Consider the following 14,487-nt stretch of genomic DNA (forward strand, 5'->3'; position numbering starts at 1 on the left):
AATTATTTTTCAATATGTCCTAGAGGCTGCTGCCGATTGGTCGGGGTCCAGGTCCTGAGGACCCCGCAGCTTTGAAGCGCGCTGCTCCCGTATGACTGCGCCTGTATTCTAGATCACCTTTATAATCTCAGCCTTGGTATCTGAATTACTCTATCATTAATAGTGCGACCCACCCACCGAGAGACAGACAATAGGCGAACGTAAAGTTTACCCGGGAGGATATATTTACAATAAGGATCAGAGTTCACCATCATGTAACATGTGATCTGCAGCAGAGAAGCCTTCCACAACATTTACTCAGGGATATTAAACAATATATTGATAATGGCGGCTCTGGAGACCGATAAGAACAGTGAACGCAGCAGGAGGCGAGCTCGGAACAACCCTGCAGGTGACAGAAATATTTCCTTTTATCTGGAATAAACTGAGAGCTAGATTATTAAATTATCTGAAATATCTCAAAGAAACGTCATTTATTTGTAAAGCAATAACCCTGGAGCACGACGCACCGAAAATCATAGAACATGAAATCATAAAAAAATTTTATTTCTTTCTGAATATCTTTAGTTGTAACTTCTTGCAGTATTCTTTTTACTCGCTTCACAGACATTATCGTCACTGTCCCCATTGGGGCTCACAGTCTACATTCCCTAGCAGTATGTCTTTGGAATGTGGGAGGAAAATGGAGAATCCGGAGGAAACCCACACAAACACGGGGAGAACATACAAACTCCTTGCAGACGTTGTCCTTGGTTGGATATGAACCCAGCAGGGGCGGACATATCATTGGTGCAACCACGGGCCCATTTCTACCTCCAAAGCGGGTGGAATTGTGCCTTATGATGAGATATTGGACTGCAATGGCCCATATATTGGTCTTGCACAGGGAGACCCTCTTCTATGTGGACCACCAGTGGAACCCGGATTTGCAAAGCTACAGTGCTAACTACCGATCTCACACATACCAGAGTGTGTATACTGCTCCAGTACAGACCTATGCCTTTCCATAGGAACAAATTAACCTCTTTACCATCTGATCATGAAATCATCTTTCTATACTCTTCCTTATCTACAGAGGAGCAGAAGGTTGGTTTTATGAAGACACCTAAGCCCAGAATGAGCCGGGCTTTCAATCTATAAATTCCAAACCAAGAGCGGTCATTATAAATTTTCTTTCTTACGTGTCCTTTAAAAGGTATTTATTCAGGTGTTCTAAGAACATGACGCCAAGTCCAATCAATGTACCAAGAATATACTGTGTATGGCCGTCCTACAAGGAGACAATTAATGAGCGAACGTACTCAGATAAGGTGTTATCTGCGCATGCTCAGGTGCTAACCGAGTGTCTTCAGAGTGCTCGAATAATATGCTCGAGTTCCCGCAGCTGCATGGCTCGTGGCTGTTCGACAACCACAACACATCCAGGGATTGTCTGTGTTAGACAATCCCTCCACGTGTTGCAGGTGTTGCACAGCCACAAGACATGCAGCCGCGGGAACTCAAACATATCATTCGAGCACTCTGAAGACACTCGGTTAGCACCTGAGCATGCTCAGATAACACCTCATCGCTAAAGACAATCAGTGGCAACTATCAGAGAGATACACCTGAACACTAATGCAGGGGTCCCAAACTCCAGGCCTCGCCAACAGTGCAGGTTTTCAGGATTTCTTTAGTATTGCATCGGTGGTAATGTGATCATCTGCACAGGTGATGATTCCAACCCCTGTGCAATACTAAGGAAATCCTGAAAACCTGCACTGTTGGCGGCCCTCGAGGCCTGGAGTTGGGGACCACTGCTCTAGTGTCTCGGAAAACAGGTAACAATACACCTTGGACTAATAGCGATCCTCAGCCGTCCGATAATAAGCACAGTCTCGTATCGTACCGTAAAGAGCGTGAGCCCACCAAATCTGCCATCAAATGCCAAACAAAAGAAGCCAAAAAGTTATCCCATCGCGCCCATAGATCACTGAAGGCTTACTGTGACCTTGTCATCAAGGTCTCTGCACCATTCCCATTCTTCTCCTTCTGCGCTCGCAGCTAATTTAAGCCACACTTTGATGGTTTTGGAGGAAATACAAGCGGTCGGCGTTACCAAAGCCGCAAATCTGCTGCTATTTTCAGAAAATAATTCGGACAATTGCTGGAATATAGAAATGCCAAGACACATGCACTCAATAAGAAGTGCGGCCAAAAGGAAATAAAAGGGTGTTCTCTGCTAACACTGGGTGCGGGGGATGGTCTTAATTAAGATAAAAAGAAAAACCATCCGATAGGAAATGAAGATGGAAGCGGAGAGGAGTCTGCAGAACAGTCAATAATAAATAATAATAAAACCAACGTGGAGAACTTCTCCGTAGTATAAGGAGCGGCGATGGAAGGATTTACAGCAGGCGGGACAGTAAAATAATAAATATATAAATAATAAACAAACGACAGATACATTTCAGTGTGACGCGTCTCTCTGGGTGAGATCTGCTCCAACTCCTGGTGGTCCGGGCACATGCACCATAATGGGGGGCTAAGAACGGAGGCGAACAAGTCAAGATGAAACTATAAAGATGGTTCTCCCTTATAAGACAGAGTCTATAGAGGACGAGCATGATGTTAAATTAAATGACAAGGAACCACAAGTCCCAGCACACAGCCCTGTCTGCTATTTCAGGCAAAGTGTTAAAAAATCAGAGCGAAAAATATCAGCAAAATGTGGGCAGAGCCCCTCACCCCACACGAGATAATGTCACACGCGTCTTTTTGGTCATAACTCCATTGATATCAATGATGTAAGGGCAGTCTACCCTTGTGGACCATTATATATATATTTTTATTTATTCATTTTTTGCTTCCACGGGCTCATTTTCCCCCCTTGTATGTGATCTGTGGCCATAAATCAGCTCAGAGAAAGTTAGATACAAATGATGCTACTTTGTCAGGCTGAGCTCACTGACAGGCCCTTAGTTTACTCATTCTGCAGCCGGCGAAACATTTTAAAGAATTTTTTAATAAAATTTACCCCCAAATATGAACATTTCTGTAAAAAAAAAAAAAGATAATAAACTGTTCCCCAGAGGAGGATAAGCCCTGGCAGTGTGGGCAGCCCAGCTCTACGGATGAGGCCACCGTGGGCCCAGGGCAGGCAGCCTCTTACCGTACACCCGCATCCAGCCCTGCTGCTGACACACCGACTCCAGCAGGATCCGCTCCAGCATCCCGCCGCCGGCCCCCGTGCACGGAGACTCCGGCTCCTCGGAGTCCTGGAAGCTGTGGAACAAGTCATGTCCGCTGGATAACGAGTCCCCTCCCGGAGACAGATCCATCCTGCTCCCCCGGGGAGACGGCTCCGGGTGCCGCCCGTCGGCTTCCTCGCTGGGGCAGCAGGCAGTGCGTGGGGCAGCGCTCCCGGCGCCTCTAGCTGACAGGCTGTCCGTGTGACACTGGGCTCTGCGCTGCCAGCTGCTGCCCGTCCGACGGTGACGGCGGCGGCGTCTCCACTGTGCCAACCCCGAGCGGCATCAGCGGCATCCCTGGGAGATAGACCGGAGCAGCCGGCCGCCTATCCACGGGAGGGGGCGGGGCCAGCGCTGGAAACGCGTGGAACAATCGGGACACTCGGGAATACCGAGCTCATCGATAATGGCTTCAGAAAGCGCCACCTAGTGGCGTATGTAGGGTATAACACCGCTTCGCTTTCAAATTTTACTTCGAGCGCTAGCTTTTTTATTATTATTATTTATTTATTTATTATTATTATTATTATTTATTATTTTTTTCCCCACGTTTTCACCTTTTTTAGCCCCAATTTTTTAAGATGGAGTGACCAGATACATTCTTTTTAATATTTTTTATTAAATGAAATATTCATGTCATAATATTTTATTACTTCAGTCAGTTGTAGGCAATACCAGATATGTTTTTATTTTATACGTCTTACATTTTACTAACTTTCCAGTTAAAAATAGAGCACTTGGAAATTTTATTATTATTTCTTCTTCTTCTTCTTCTTCTTATTTTCTTTTTTTTTTTGCCCATTGAACTTGGTGTTTATTGCATTATATATGAATGTTATAATATTGTATTACTTTGGACAGTTATTTTTTATATTTCTTAAATTTTAATAACTTTCCTGTTAAAAATAGAGCACTGGGAAATTTTATTATTATTATTATTTTCTTTTTTTGGCTATCGAATTTGGCACTTGTTTCATGATCTATGAATGTTATAATATTGTATTAGTTCGGACAGTTATTTTTTATATATCGTACATTTTAATAACTTTCCTATTAAAAATAGAGCACTGGGAAATTTTATTATTATTATTAATATTTTCTTTTTTTTGCTATTGAATTTGGCACTTGTTTCATGATATAAGAATGTTATAATATTGTATTAGTTCGGACAGTTATTTTTTTATATATCGTACATTTTAATAACTTTCCTGTTAAAAATAGAGCACTGGGAAATTTTATTATTATTATTATTATTATTATTATTAATATTTTCTTTTTTTTGCTATTGAATTTGGCACTTGTTTCATGATATATGAATGTTATAATATTGCATTAGTTTGGACAGTTATTTTTTATATTTTGTACATTTTAATAACTTTCCGGTTAAAAATGGAGCACTGGGAAATTTTATTATTATTATTATTATTATTATTATTATATTATTATTTTTTTTGCTATTGAATTTGGCATTTATTGCATGATATATGAAAGTTATAATATTTTATTAGTTCAGACCGTTATTTTGTTTGTATTTCTTATATTATAATAACTTTCCGGTTAAAAAATACAGCACTGTTAAGTTTTATTGTTATTGTTATATTTTTTTTTCCAATTAGTTTCCCTAGGGAACTTGAACCTCTATAATACAAAGCCAATGAAATGAGCTGGAGTATAAGTTGGTATATGTGCAATGTGTAGGAGCACGTTCACACTGTGGCGATATCACAGACAAAACCTATAATAAAAACAAAGCAAATACCCTGCAGTAAGTAAATAATACATGCAATACCATAGGGGACTTAGTTAACACTATTTTGATCAAAAAAGCGTAAACGCCATCTCACCCCGACAAGGTGTACCTGATCGGGACAGTCCTATCTCTAGTATAAAAACCTCACTTTGTGTCAGCCGACCTCAATATAATTGGGGCCAGAATAGGACCCAGGGCCGGCTGTACAGCCACGGGTCCATAAGATTATTGATAAGCAATCGTGCTCAAATAAGGCATTATCCAAACATGCTCGTGTGCTAACCGAGTGTCTTCGGTGTGCTCGAAAAATATGTTTGAGTTCCCGCGGCTGCATGTCTCGTGGCTGTTAGGTAATCCCTGCATGCGTTGCGGCTGTCAAACAGCCATGAGACATGCAGCCGCAACGACTCGAACAAATTTTTCGATCACACTCAGTTAGCACACAAGCATGCTCTGATAACACCTTATTCGAGCACGATTACTTATCACCATCAGTAATCATTATCCATCAGTAAAGCATTGGCTCTGATAAACTGTTCAGCTTAGAGTCTCTGAAGCTTTCCTGCTTTGATGATCTCAGCTGTTCAGTATTGACCACTCCCCTCTGCTATATATACTGGCTTCTGGCAATCTGGATTGCCAGTGTCAGTCTTGTACTTGCCTGGTGAGGAGTGGAGTAGTTGGTTGTTGGTGGAGGCGTTTGGATTGTTAATCTGTGACTGTTGCTAGGTTTGTTTGTCTGTGTGCAAAATCTCATCCTCTCCTAATTGGTTTCCTTCCTTTTCTTCTCCGGTGTTCCTCTCTGTTGTTTGTGAGTGCATATTTGTATGTTTGGCATTTCAATTATTCCTTTACATCCTCCCTTGTTAGTCTGGTTTGTGTACATACATACACTGTTACTCTCCATTTCCCTGGGTGGGGGAAAGGGACAGATATAGGGCTGATTCAAGAGTACAGCAAGGTCCGTGGCCCCGGTGTCTTCACCATCAGAAGTAATCCGGGGAGCAGTAATAGCTAGGGCACCCCTAGCATTAAGGACAGGAAAGGAGCCCCTGTCCCCGGGTATTCCAACAACAGAGTTGTGTCACTGTGACTGAAAATTGAGGGCAGTCTTGGTAAATCCGGGCCAGTCGGTAGGTATGAACTAACGTGTTACGGTGCTAACCATCTGCCACAACCATAAATCAATTATAAATGTTCTTAAAAAAAAAATATCCGATTTTCACATTCAAAACAGAGATAACTTTTTTAACTCCTTAACAACCGCCAATACACGATAAAAAGGGCTGATGTTAGGTTGAGGGTAAGGGTTAACCCCTTCCCGACCCATGACGCCACGTAGGCGTCATGAAAGTCGGTGCCAATCCGACCCATGACGCCTATGCGGCGTCATGGAAAGATCGCGTCCCTGCAGATCGGGTGAAAGGGTTAACTCCCATTTCACCCGATCTGCAGGGACAGGGGGAGTGGTAGTTTAGCCCAGGGGGGGTGGCTTCACCCCCTCGTGGCTACGATCGCTCTGATTGGCTGTTGAAAGTGAAACTGCCAATCAGAGCGATTTGTAATATTTCACCTATTATAACTGGTGAAATATTACAATCCAGCCATGGCCGATGCTGCAATATCATCGGCCATGGCTGGAAATACTAATGTGCCCCCACCCCACCCCACCGATCGCCCCCCCAGCCCCCCGATCTGGCCGGTACACTGCTCCGGCTCCCCTCCGTCCAGTGCTCCGCTCCCCCCCGTGCTCTTGTCCGCTCCCCCCGTGCTCCAATCACCCCCCCGTGCTCCAATCACCCCCCCTGCACTCCGATCCACCCCCCCTGGTGCTCCGTTCCACCCCCCCATGCTCCATTCCAGCCCCCCCGTGCTCCGTTCCACGCCCCCCGTGCTCCGTTCCACCCCTCCCGCGCTCCATTTCCCCCCCCCCCCCCGTGCTCCGATCTCCCCCCCCCTGGTCCCCCCCCACCCCATCATACTTACCGATCCAGCCGGGGTCCCGTCCGTCTTCTCCCTGGGCGCCGCCATCTTCCAAAATGGAATCTGCAGATTCGTTCCAAAGTGCATTTTGATCACTGAGATAGATTATATCTCAGTGATCAAAATAAAAAAAATAATAAATGACCCCCCCCCTTTGTCACCCCCATAGGTAGGGACAATAAAAAAATAAAGAAATTTTTTTTTTCCACTAATGTTAGAATAGGGTTAGGGTTAGGGGTAGGGTTAGGGGTAGGGTTAGGGTTAGGGTTAGGGTTAGGGGTAGGGTTAGGGGTAGGGGTAGGGGTAGGGTTAGGGGTAGGGTTAGGGGTAGGGTTAGGGGTAGGGTTAGGGGTAGGGTTAAAGCTAGGGCTAGGGGTAGGGTTAGGGTTAGGGCTAGGGTTAGGGTTTCGGTATGTGCACACGTATTCTGGTCCTCTGCGGATTTTTCCGCTGCGGATTTATGGCGGATTTACCGCGTTTTTTTCTGCGCATTTCACTGCGGTTTTACAACTGCGATTTTCTATTGGAGCAGTTGTAAAACTGCTGCGGAATCCGCACAAAGAAGCGACATGCTGCGGAATGTAAACCGCTGCGTTTCCGTGCAGTTTTTCCGCAGCATGTGTACAGCGATTTTTGTTTCCCGTAGGTTTACATTGAACTGTAAACTCATGGGAAACTGCTGCGGATCCGCAGCGTTTTCCGCAGCGTGTGCACATACCTTTAGAATTAGGCTATGTGCACACGGTGCGGATTTGGCTGCGGATTGGCCGCTGCGGATTCGCAGCAGTGTTCCATCAGGTTTACAGTACCATGTAAACATATGAAAAACCAAATCCGCTGTGCCCATGGTGCGGAAAATACCGAGCAGAAACGCTGCGTTGTATTTTCCGCAGCATGTCAATTCTTTGTGCGGATTCCGCAGCGTTTTACACCTGTTCCTCAATAGGAATCCGCAGGTGAAATCCGCACAAAAAACACTGGAAATCCGCGGAAAATCCGCAGGTAAAACGCAGTGCCTTTTACCCACGGATTTTTCAAAAATGGTGCGGAAATATCTCACACGAATCCGCAACGTGGGCACATAGCCTTAGGGTTAGGGTTGGAATTAGGGTTGTGGTTAGGGTTGTGATTAGGGTTATGGCTACAGTTGGGATTAGGGTTAGGGGTGTGGGGGGGTTAGTGTTGGAGGTAGAATTGAGGGGTTACCACTGTTTAGGCACATCAGGGGTCTCCAAACGCAACATGGCGCCACCATTGATTCCAGCCAATCTCGTATTCAAAAAGTCAAATGGTGCTCCCTCACTTCCGAGCCCTGACGTGTGCCCAAACAGTGGTTTACCCCCACATATGGGGTACCAGCATACTCAGGACAAACTGCGCAACAATTACTGGGGTCCAATTTCTCCTGTTACCCTTGTGAATCTAAAAAAATGCTTGCTAAAACATCATTTTTGAGGAAAGAAAAATGATTTTTTATTTTCACGGCTCTGCGTTGTAAACGTCTGTGAAGCACTTGGGGGTTCAAAGTGCTCACCACATATCTAGATAAGTTCCTTGGGGGGTCTAGTTTCTAAAATGGGGTCATTTGTGGGGGTTTCTACTGTTTAGGCACACCAGGGGCTCTGCAAACGCAACGTGACACCCGCAGACCATTCCATCAAAGTCTGCATTTCAAAAGTCACTACTTCCCTTCTGAGCCCCGACGTGTGCCCAAACAGTGGTTTACCCCCACTCATGGGGTATCAGCGTACTCAGGAGAAACTGGACAACAACGTTTGGGGTCCAATTTCTCCTGTAACCCTTGGGAAAATAAAAAATTCTGGGCTAAATAATAATTTTTGAGGAAAGAAAACGTATTTATTATTTTCACGGCTCTGCATTATAAACTTCTATGAAGCACTTGGGGGTTCAAAGTGCTCACCACACATCTAGATAAGTTCCTTTCGGGGTCTAGTTTCCAAAATGGGGTCACTTGTGGGGGGTTTCTACTGTTTAGGCACATCAGGGGCTCTGCAAACGCAACGTGACGCCCGCAGAGCATTCCATCAAAGTCTGCATTTCAAAACGTCACTACTTCAATTCCAAGCCCCGGCATGTGCCCAAACAGTAGTTTACCCCCACATATGGGGTATCACCGTACTCAGGAGAAACTGGACAACAAATATTTGGGTCAAATTTCTCCTGTTACCCTTGGGAAAATTAAAAAATTCTGGGCTAAATAATTATTTTTGAGGAAAGAAAACGTATTTATTATTTTCACGGCTCTGCATTATAAACTTCTATGAAGCGCTTGGGGGTTCAAAGTGCTCACCACACATCTAGATAAGTTCCTTTCGGGGTCTAGTTTCCAAAATGGGGTCACTTGTGGGGGGTTTCTACTGTTAAGCCACATCAGGGGCTCTGCAAACGCAACGTGATGCCCACAGAGCATTCCATCAAAGTCTGCATTTCAAAACGTCACTACTTCACTTCCGAGCCTCGGCATGTGCCCAAACAGTGGTTTACCCCCACATATGGGGTATCACCGTACTCAGGAGAAACTGGACAACAACTTTTGGGGTCCAATTTCTTCTGTAACCCTTGGGAAAATAAAAAATTCTGGGCTAAATAATTATTTTTGAGGAAAGAAAACGTATTTATTATTTTCACGGCTCTGCATTATAAACTTCTATGAAGCACTTGGGGGTTCAAAGTGCTCACCACACATCTAGATAAGTTCCTTTGGGGGTCTAGTTTCCAAAATGGGGTCACTTGTGGGGGGTTTCTACTGTTAAGCCACATCAGGGGCTCTGCAAACGCAACGTGACGCCCACAGAGCATTCCATCAAAGTCTGCATTTCAAAACATCACTACTTCACTTCCGAGCCCCGGCATGTGCCCAAACAGTGATTTACCCCCACATATGGGGTATCAGCGTACTCAGGAGAAACTGGACAACAACTTTTGGGGTCAAATTTCTCCTGTTACCCTTGGGAAAATAAAAAATTGCAGGCTAAAAGATCATTTTTGAGAAAATAATTTTTTTTTTTAATTTTCATGGCTCTGCGTTATAAACTTCTGTGAAGCACTTGGGGGTTCAAAGTCCTCACCACACATCTAGATTAGTTCCTTTGGGGGTCTAATTTCCAAAATGGTGTCATTTCTGGGGGATCTCCAATGTTTAGGCACACAGGGGCTCTCCAAACGTGACATGGTGTCCGCTAATGATTGGAGCTAATTTTCCATTTAAAAAGCCAAATGGCGTGCCATCCCTTCCGAGCCCTGCCGTGCACCCAAACAGTGGTTTACCCCCACATATGGGGTATCAGCGTACTCAGGACAAACTGGACAACAATATTTGGGGTCCAATTTCTCCTATTATCCTTGGCAAAATAGGAAATTCCAGGCTAAAAATCATTTTTGAGGAAAGAAAAATTATTTTTTATTTTCATGGCTCTGCGTTATAAACTTCTGTGAAGCACCTGGGGGTTTAAAGTGCTCAATATGCATCTAGATAAGTTCCTTGGGGGGTCTAGTTTCCAAAATGGGGTCACTTGTGGGGGAGCTCCAATGCATAGGCACACAGGGGCTCTCCAAACACGACATGGTGTCCGCTAACAATTGGAGCTAATTTTCCATTCAAAAAGTCAAATGGCGCGCCTTCCCTTCCGAGCCCTGCCGAGTGCCCAAACAGTGGTTTACCCCCACATATGAGGTATCGACGTACTCGGGAGAAATTGCCCAACAAATTTTATGATCCATTTTATCCTACTGCCCATGTGAAAATGAAAAAATTGAGGCGAAAAGAATTTTTTTGTGAAAAAAAAGTACTTTTTCATTTTTACAGATCAATTTGTGAAGCACCTGAGGGTTTAAAGTGCTCACTAGGCATCTAAATAAGTTCCTTGGGGGGTCTAGTTTCCAAAATGGGGTCACTTGTGGGGGAGCGCCAATGTTTAGGCACACAGGAGCTATCCAAACGCGACATGGTGTCCGCTAACGATGGAAATAATTTTTCATTCAAAAAGTCAAATGGCGCTCCTTCCCTTCCGAGCCTTACCATGTGCCCAAACAGTGGTTTACCCCCACATGTCAGGTATCGGTGTACTCAGGAGAAATTGCCCAACACATTTTAGGATCCATTTTATCCTGTTGCCCATGTGAAAATGAAAAAATTGAGGCTAAAAGAATTTTTTTGTGAAAAAAAAGTACTTTTTCATTTTTACGGATCAATTTGTGAAGCACCTGGGGGTTCAAAGTGCTCACTATGCATCTAGATAAGTTCCTTGGGGCGTCTAGTTTCGAAAATGGGGTCACTTGTGGGGGAGCTCCAATTTTTAGGCACACGGGGGCTCTCCAAACGGGACATGGTGTCCGCTAAAGAGTGGAGCCAATTTTTTATTCAAAAAGTCAAATGGCGCTCCTTCCCTTCCAAGCCCTGCCGTGCGCCCAAACAGTGGTTTACCCCCACATATGAGGTATCAGCGTACTCAGGACAAATTGGACAACAACTTTCGTGGTTCAGTTTCTCCTTTTACCTTTGGGAAAATAAAAAAATTGTTGCTAAAAGATAATTTTTGTGACTAAAAAGTTAAATGTTCATTTTTTCCTTCCATGTTGCTTCTGCTGCTGTGAAGCACCTGAAGGGTTAATAAACTTCTTGAATGTGGTTTTGAGTACCTTGAGGGGTGCAGTTTTTAGAATGGTGTCACTTTTGGGTATTTTCAGCCATATAGACCCCTCAAACTGACTTCAAATGTGAGGTGGTCCCTAAAAAAAATGGTTTTGTAAATTTCGTTGTAAAAAATGACAAATCGCTGGTCAAATTTTAACCCTTATAACTTCCTAACAAAAAAAAATTTTGTTTCCAAAATTGTGCTGATGTAAAGTAAACATGTGGGAAATGTTATTTATTAACTATTTTGTGTCACATATCTCTCTGGTTTAACAGAATAAAAATTCAAAATGTGAAAATTGCGAAATTTTCAAAATTTTCGCCAAATTTCCGTTTTTATCACAAATAAACGCAGAATTTATTGACCTAAATTTACCACTAACATGAAGCCCAATATGTCACGAAAAAACAATCTCAGAACCGCTAGGATCCGTTGAAGCGTTCCTGAGTTATTACCTCATAAAGGGACACTGGTCAGAATTGCAAAAAACGGCAAGGTCTTTAAGGTCAAAATAGGCTGGGTCATGAAGGGGTTAAATAAAATAAAAAATAAATCTAATGCTAGATTAGGTTTAGTTTTTTTTGTTAGGAAGGCGTAAAATAAAATGATGCCCTGCAGAACATTTACCGCGGAGCAAGCATACTGTAACTCCGGAGGGTCTGAGGCAGATACAGAATCTACTTATGAAGCAGAGCTGTTTTCAGCCAGTGATGACTCCTCTTCTTCTACAGGATCCCTCAGCCTGATAGTAGCGGAGTCAATCATCACTGCTGAAATGTTCAAGGCAGGACCAGGCTCACCCTCCATTGTGGTATCCCGACTATTTCATTTCTGCACAAATTTCCCCTTTTTAGCAGCCCCTGGTATAAAAGTAGATGTCACTAATTTCACTCCCTTTGATTTTTTCAAACATTGTATGCAAATGTTCTCTTCAGAGAGGAAGAGGACTAGAACTCTAGAGCTACCTATAGGAAGTAGCAATCCTACAAGTCATTATCGACCCTATAACAAGGCTTAAATATGGTATCTTCCAACAGGTAGCACTATAGTTCAAGTCCTCTTCCTCACTGAAGAGACAGTTTGCATATTTACTTTCCCAGAGGACCATGTATGGCGTACAAGTCTCCTCACTCTGACATGCCAGACCTGGCATTTCACTCTACAGAAACCTTACCCCTTAGGTTCCAAATTTTTGTAGCCCAAGAAGTCCTACAATGAATTACCCACCAAACAAATCTATATGCCTGACTATACATTCTAAAAATCCCCAAACCCTCCATTCCTGTTCGTGTATCCCCACAAGTGTCCCTGAAATAATTTTTTTGGGGGGAGTCATTACCCTCAATATTTGTCTAGTAAAAAAACAATCTCTGCTTCTACAGGGCAACAAAATCTGACCACATCATCTGTGTATTTGCAGCCATCTGACATTTCGCCAATTCATCCTCTGCAACATCAAGCTCTACAAAATGTGTGAGTGCGCATCGGGGTATGGAACGCCCGCCATGGCAGCGGGGTCCGGTCTTAAAGGGGATGTCACGGTGGCTGTGACCCAGTCCGTGGCCCTGGGCACCCAATTAAATTTAAAGGTCTTTACAGGGATTTGTAATGTCTATTGTTCGTGACGCCACCTGTGGTGTTCGGTCAGTTGGGACCGACACTGCTTAAAGGGGTCCTCTGGGGTGATGGTATGCAGCAAGATGGTAACGCTTCCCACAGGTGAAGTGGGGTCCCCGGGGCTTCCCAATTGTATGGCAAGATGGTGTAAGCTGATGAATGCACAAAGAACGAAGACACAAGTTTGCAAAGTCTTTACCTGGTTTACTGATGGTAGCAGTCCTCAGTCCAGGGTACCAGGTGTAGGGTAGCTGTAGTCCAGCCGGCTTGGAGGCAATAGGAGATCCCTCTCCCAGGTGAGGTCCGTAAGCCTTTCCTACTTGCGCCAGATGGCGAGGTCCCTGTGGCTTAAAGCTTGCTGACTGGGTCCCATCTCTCCTGTCCTGAGACAGATGTCTGTACGATAGGCAGTTTGAGCCTGTTTATAGGATCTCTTAGATAACCCGACTCTTAAAGGGAACCTGTCACCCCCAAAATCGAAGGTGAGCTAAGCCCACCAGCATCAGGGGCTTATCTACAGCATTATTATTATTATTTATTGTTATAGCGCCATTTATTCCATGGCGCTTTACATGTGAGGAGGGGTATACATAATGAAAACAAGTACAATAATCTTAAACAATACAAGTCATAACTGGTACAGGAGGAATGAGGACCCTGCCCGCGAGGGCTCACAATCTACAAGGGATGGGTGAGAATACAGTAGGTGAGGGTAGAGATGGTCATGCAGCGGTTTGGTCGATCGGTGGTAGCTGCAGGTTGTAGGCTTGTCTGAAGAGGTGGGTCTTCAGGTTCTTTTTGAAGGTTTCGATGGTAGGCGAGAGTCTGATGTGTTGTGGTAGAGGGTTCCAGAGTAGGGGTGATACGCGAGAGAAATCTTGTATACGATTGTGGGAAGAGGAGATAAGAGGGGAGTAGAGTAGGAGATCTTGTGAGGATCGGAGGTTGCGGGTAGGTAAGTACCGGGAGACGAGGTCACAGATGTATGGAGGAGACAGGTTGTGGATGGCTTTGTACGTCATGGTTAGGGTTTTGTAGTGGAGTCTCTGGGCAATGGGGAGCCAGTGAAGGGATTGACAGAGGGGAGAGGCCGGGGAATAGCGGGGGGACAGGTGGATTAGTCGGGCAGCAGAGTTTAGAATAGATTGGAGGGGTGCGAGAGTGTTAGAGGGGAGGCCACAGAGCAGGAGGTTGCAGTAGTCAAGGCGAGAGATGATGAGGGCATGGACTAGGGTTTTTGCAGATTCATGGT

The 14,487-nt window shown here is 44.4% G+C and overlaps 1 protein-coding gene across 2 annotated transcripts in view; it reads right to left on the minus strand.

The window, feature by feature from the left end:
• The window catches only part of RASAL2 (RAS protein activator like 2), a 295,184-nt gene extending 291,633 nt beyond the window's left edge, over positions 1-3,551 (minus strand). Inside the window, exon 1 of one of the 2 annotated variants that reach the window (XM_069737777.1) lies at positions 3,152-3,551. In XM_069737777.1, coding sequence (XP_069593878.1) covers positions 3,152-3,320 — 169 coding nt within the window. In that variant the 5' untranslated portion in view covers positions 3,321-3,551. The remainder of the gene's footprint in view (positions 1-3,151) is intronic. The other variant, XM_069737778.1, reaches the window with a different exon arrangement.
• Between the last annotated feature and the right edge of the window lie 10,936 nt (positions 3,552-14,487).

The sequence above is a fragment of the Ranitomeya imitator genome, chromosome 8, assembly GCF_032444005.1.
Source record: "Ranitomeya imitator isolate aRanImi1 chromosome 8, aRanImi1.pri, whole genome shotgun sequence".
NCBI classification, from domain to species: domain Eukaryota; kingdom Metazoa; phylum Chordata; class Amphibia; order Anura; family Dendrobatidae; genus Ranitomeya; species Ranitomeya imitator.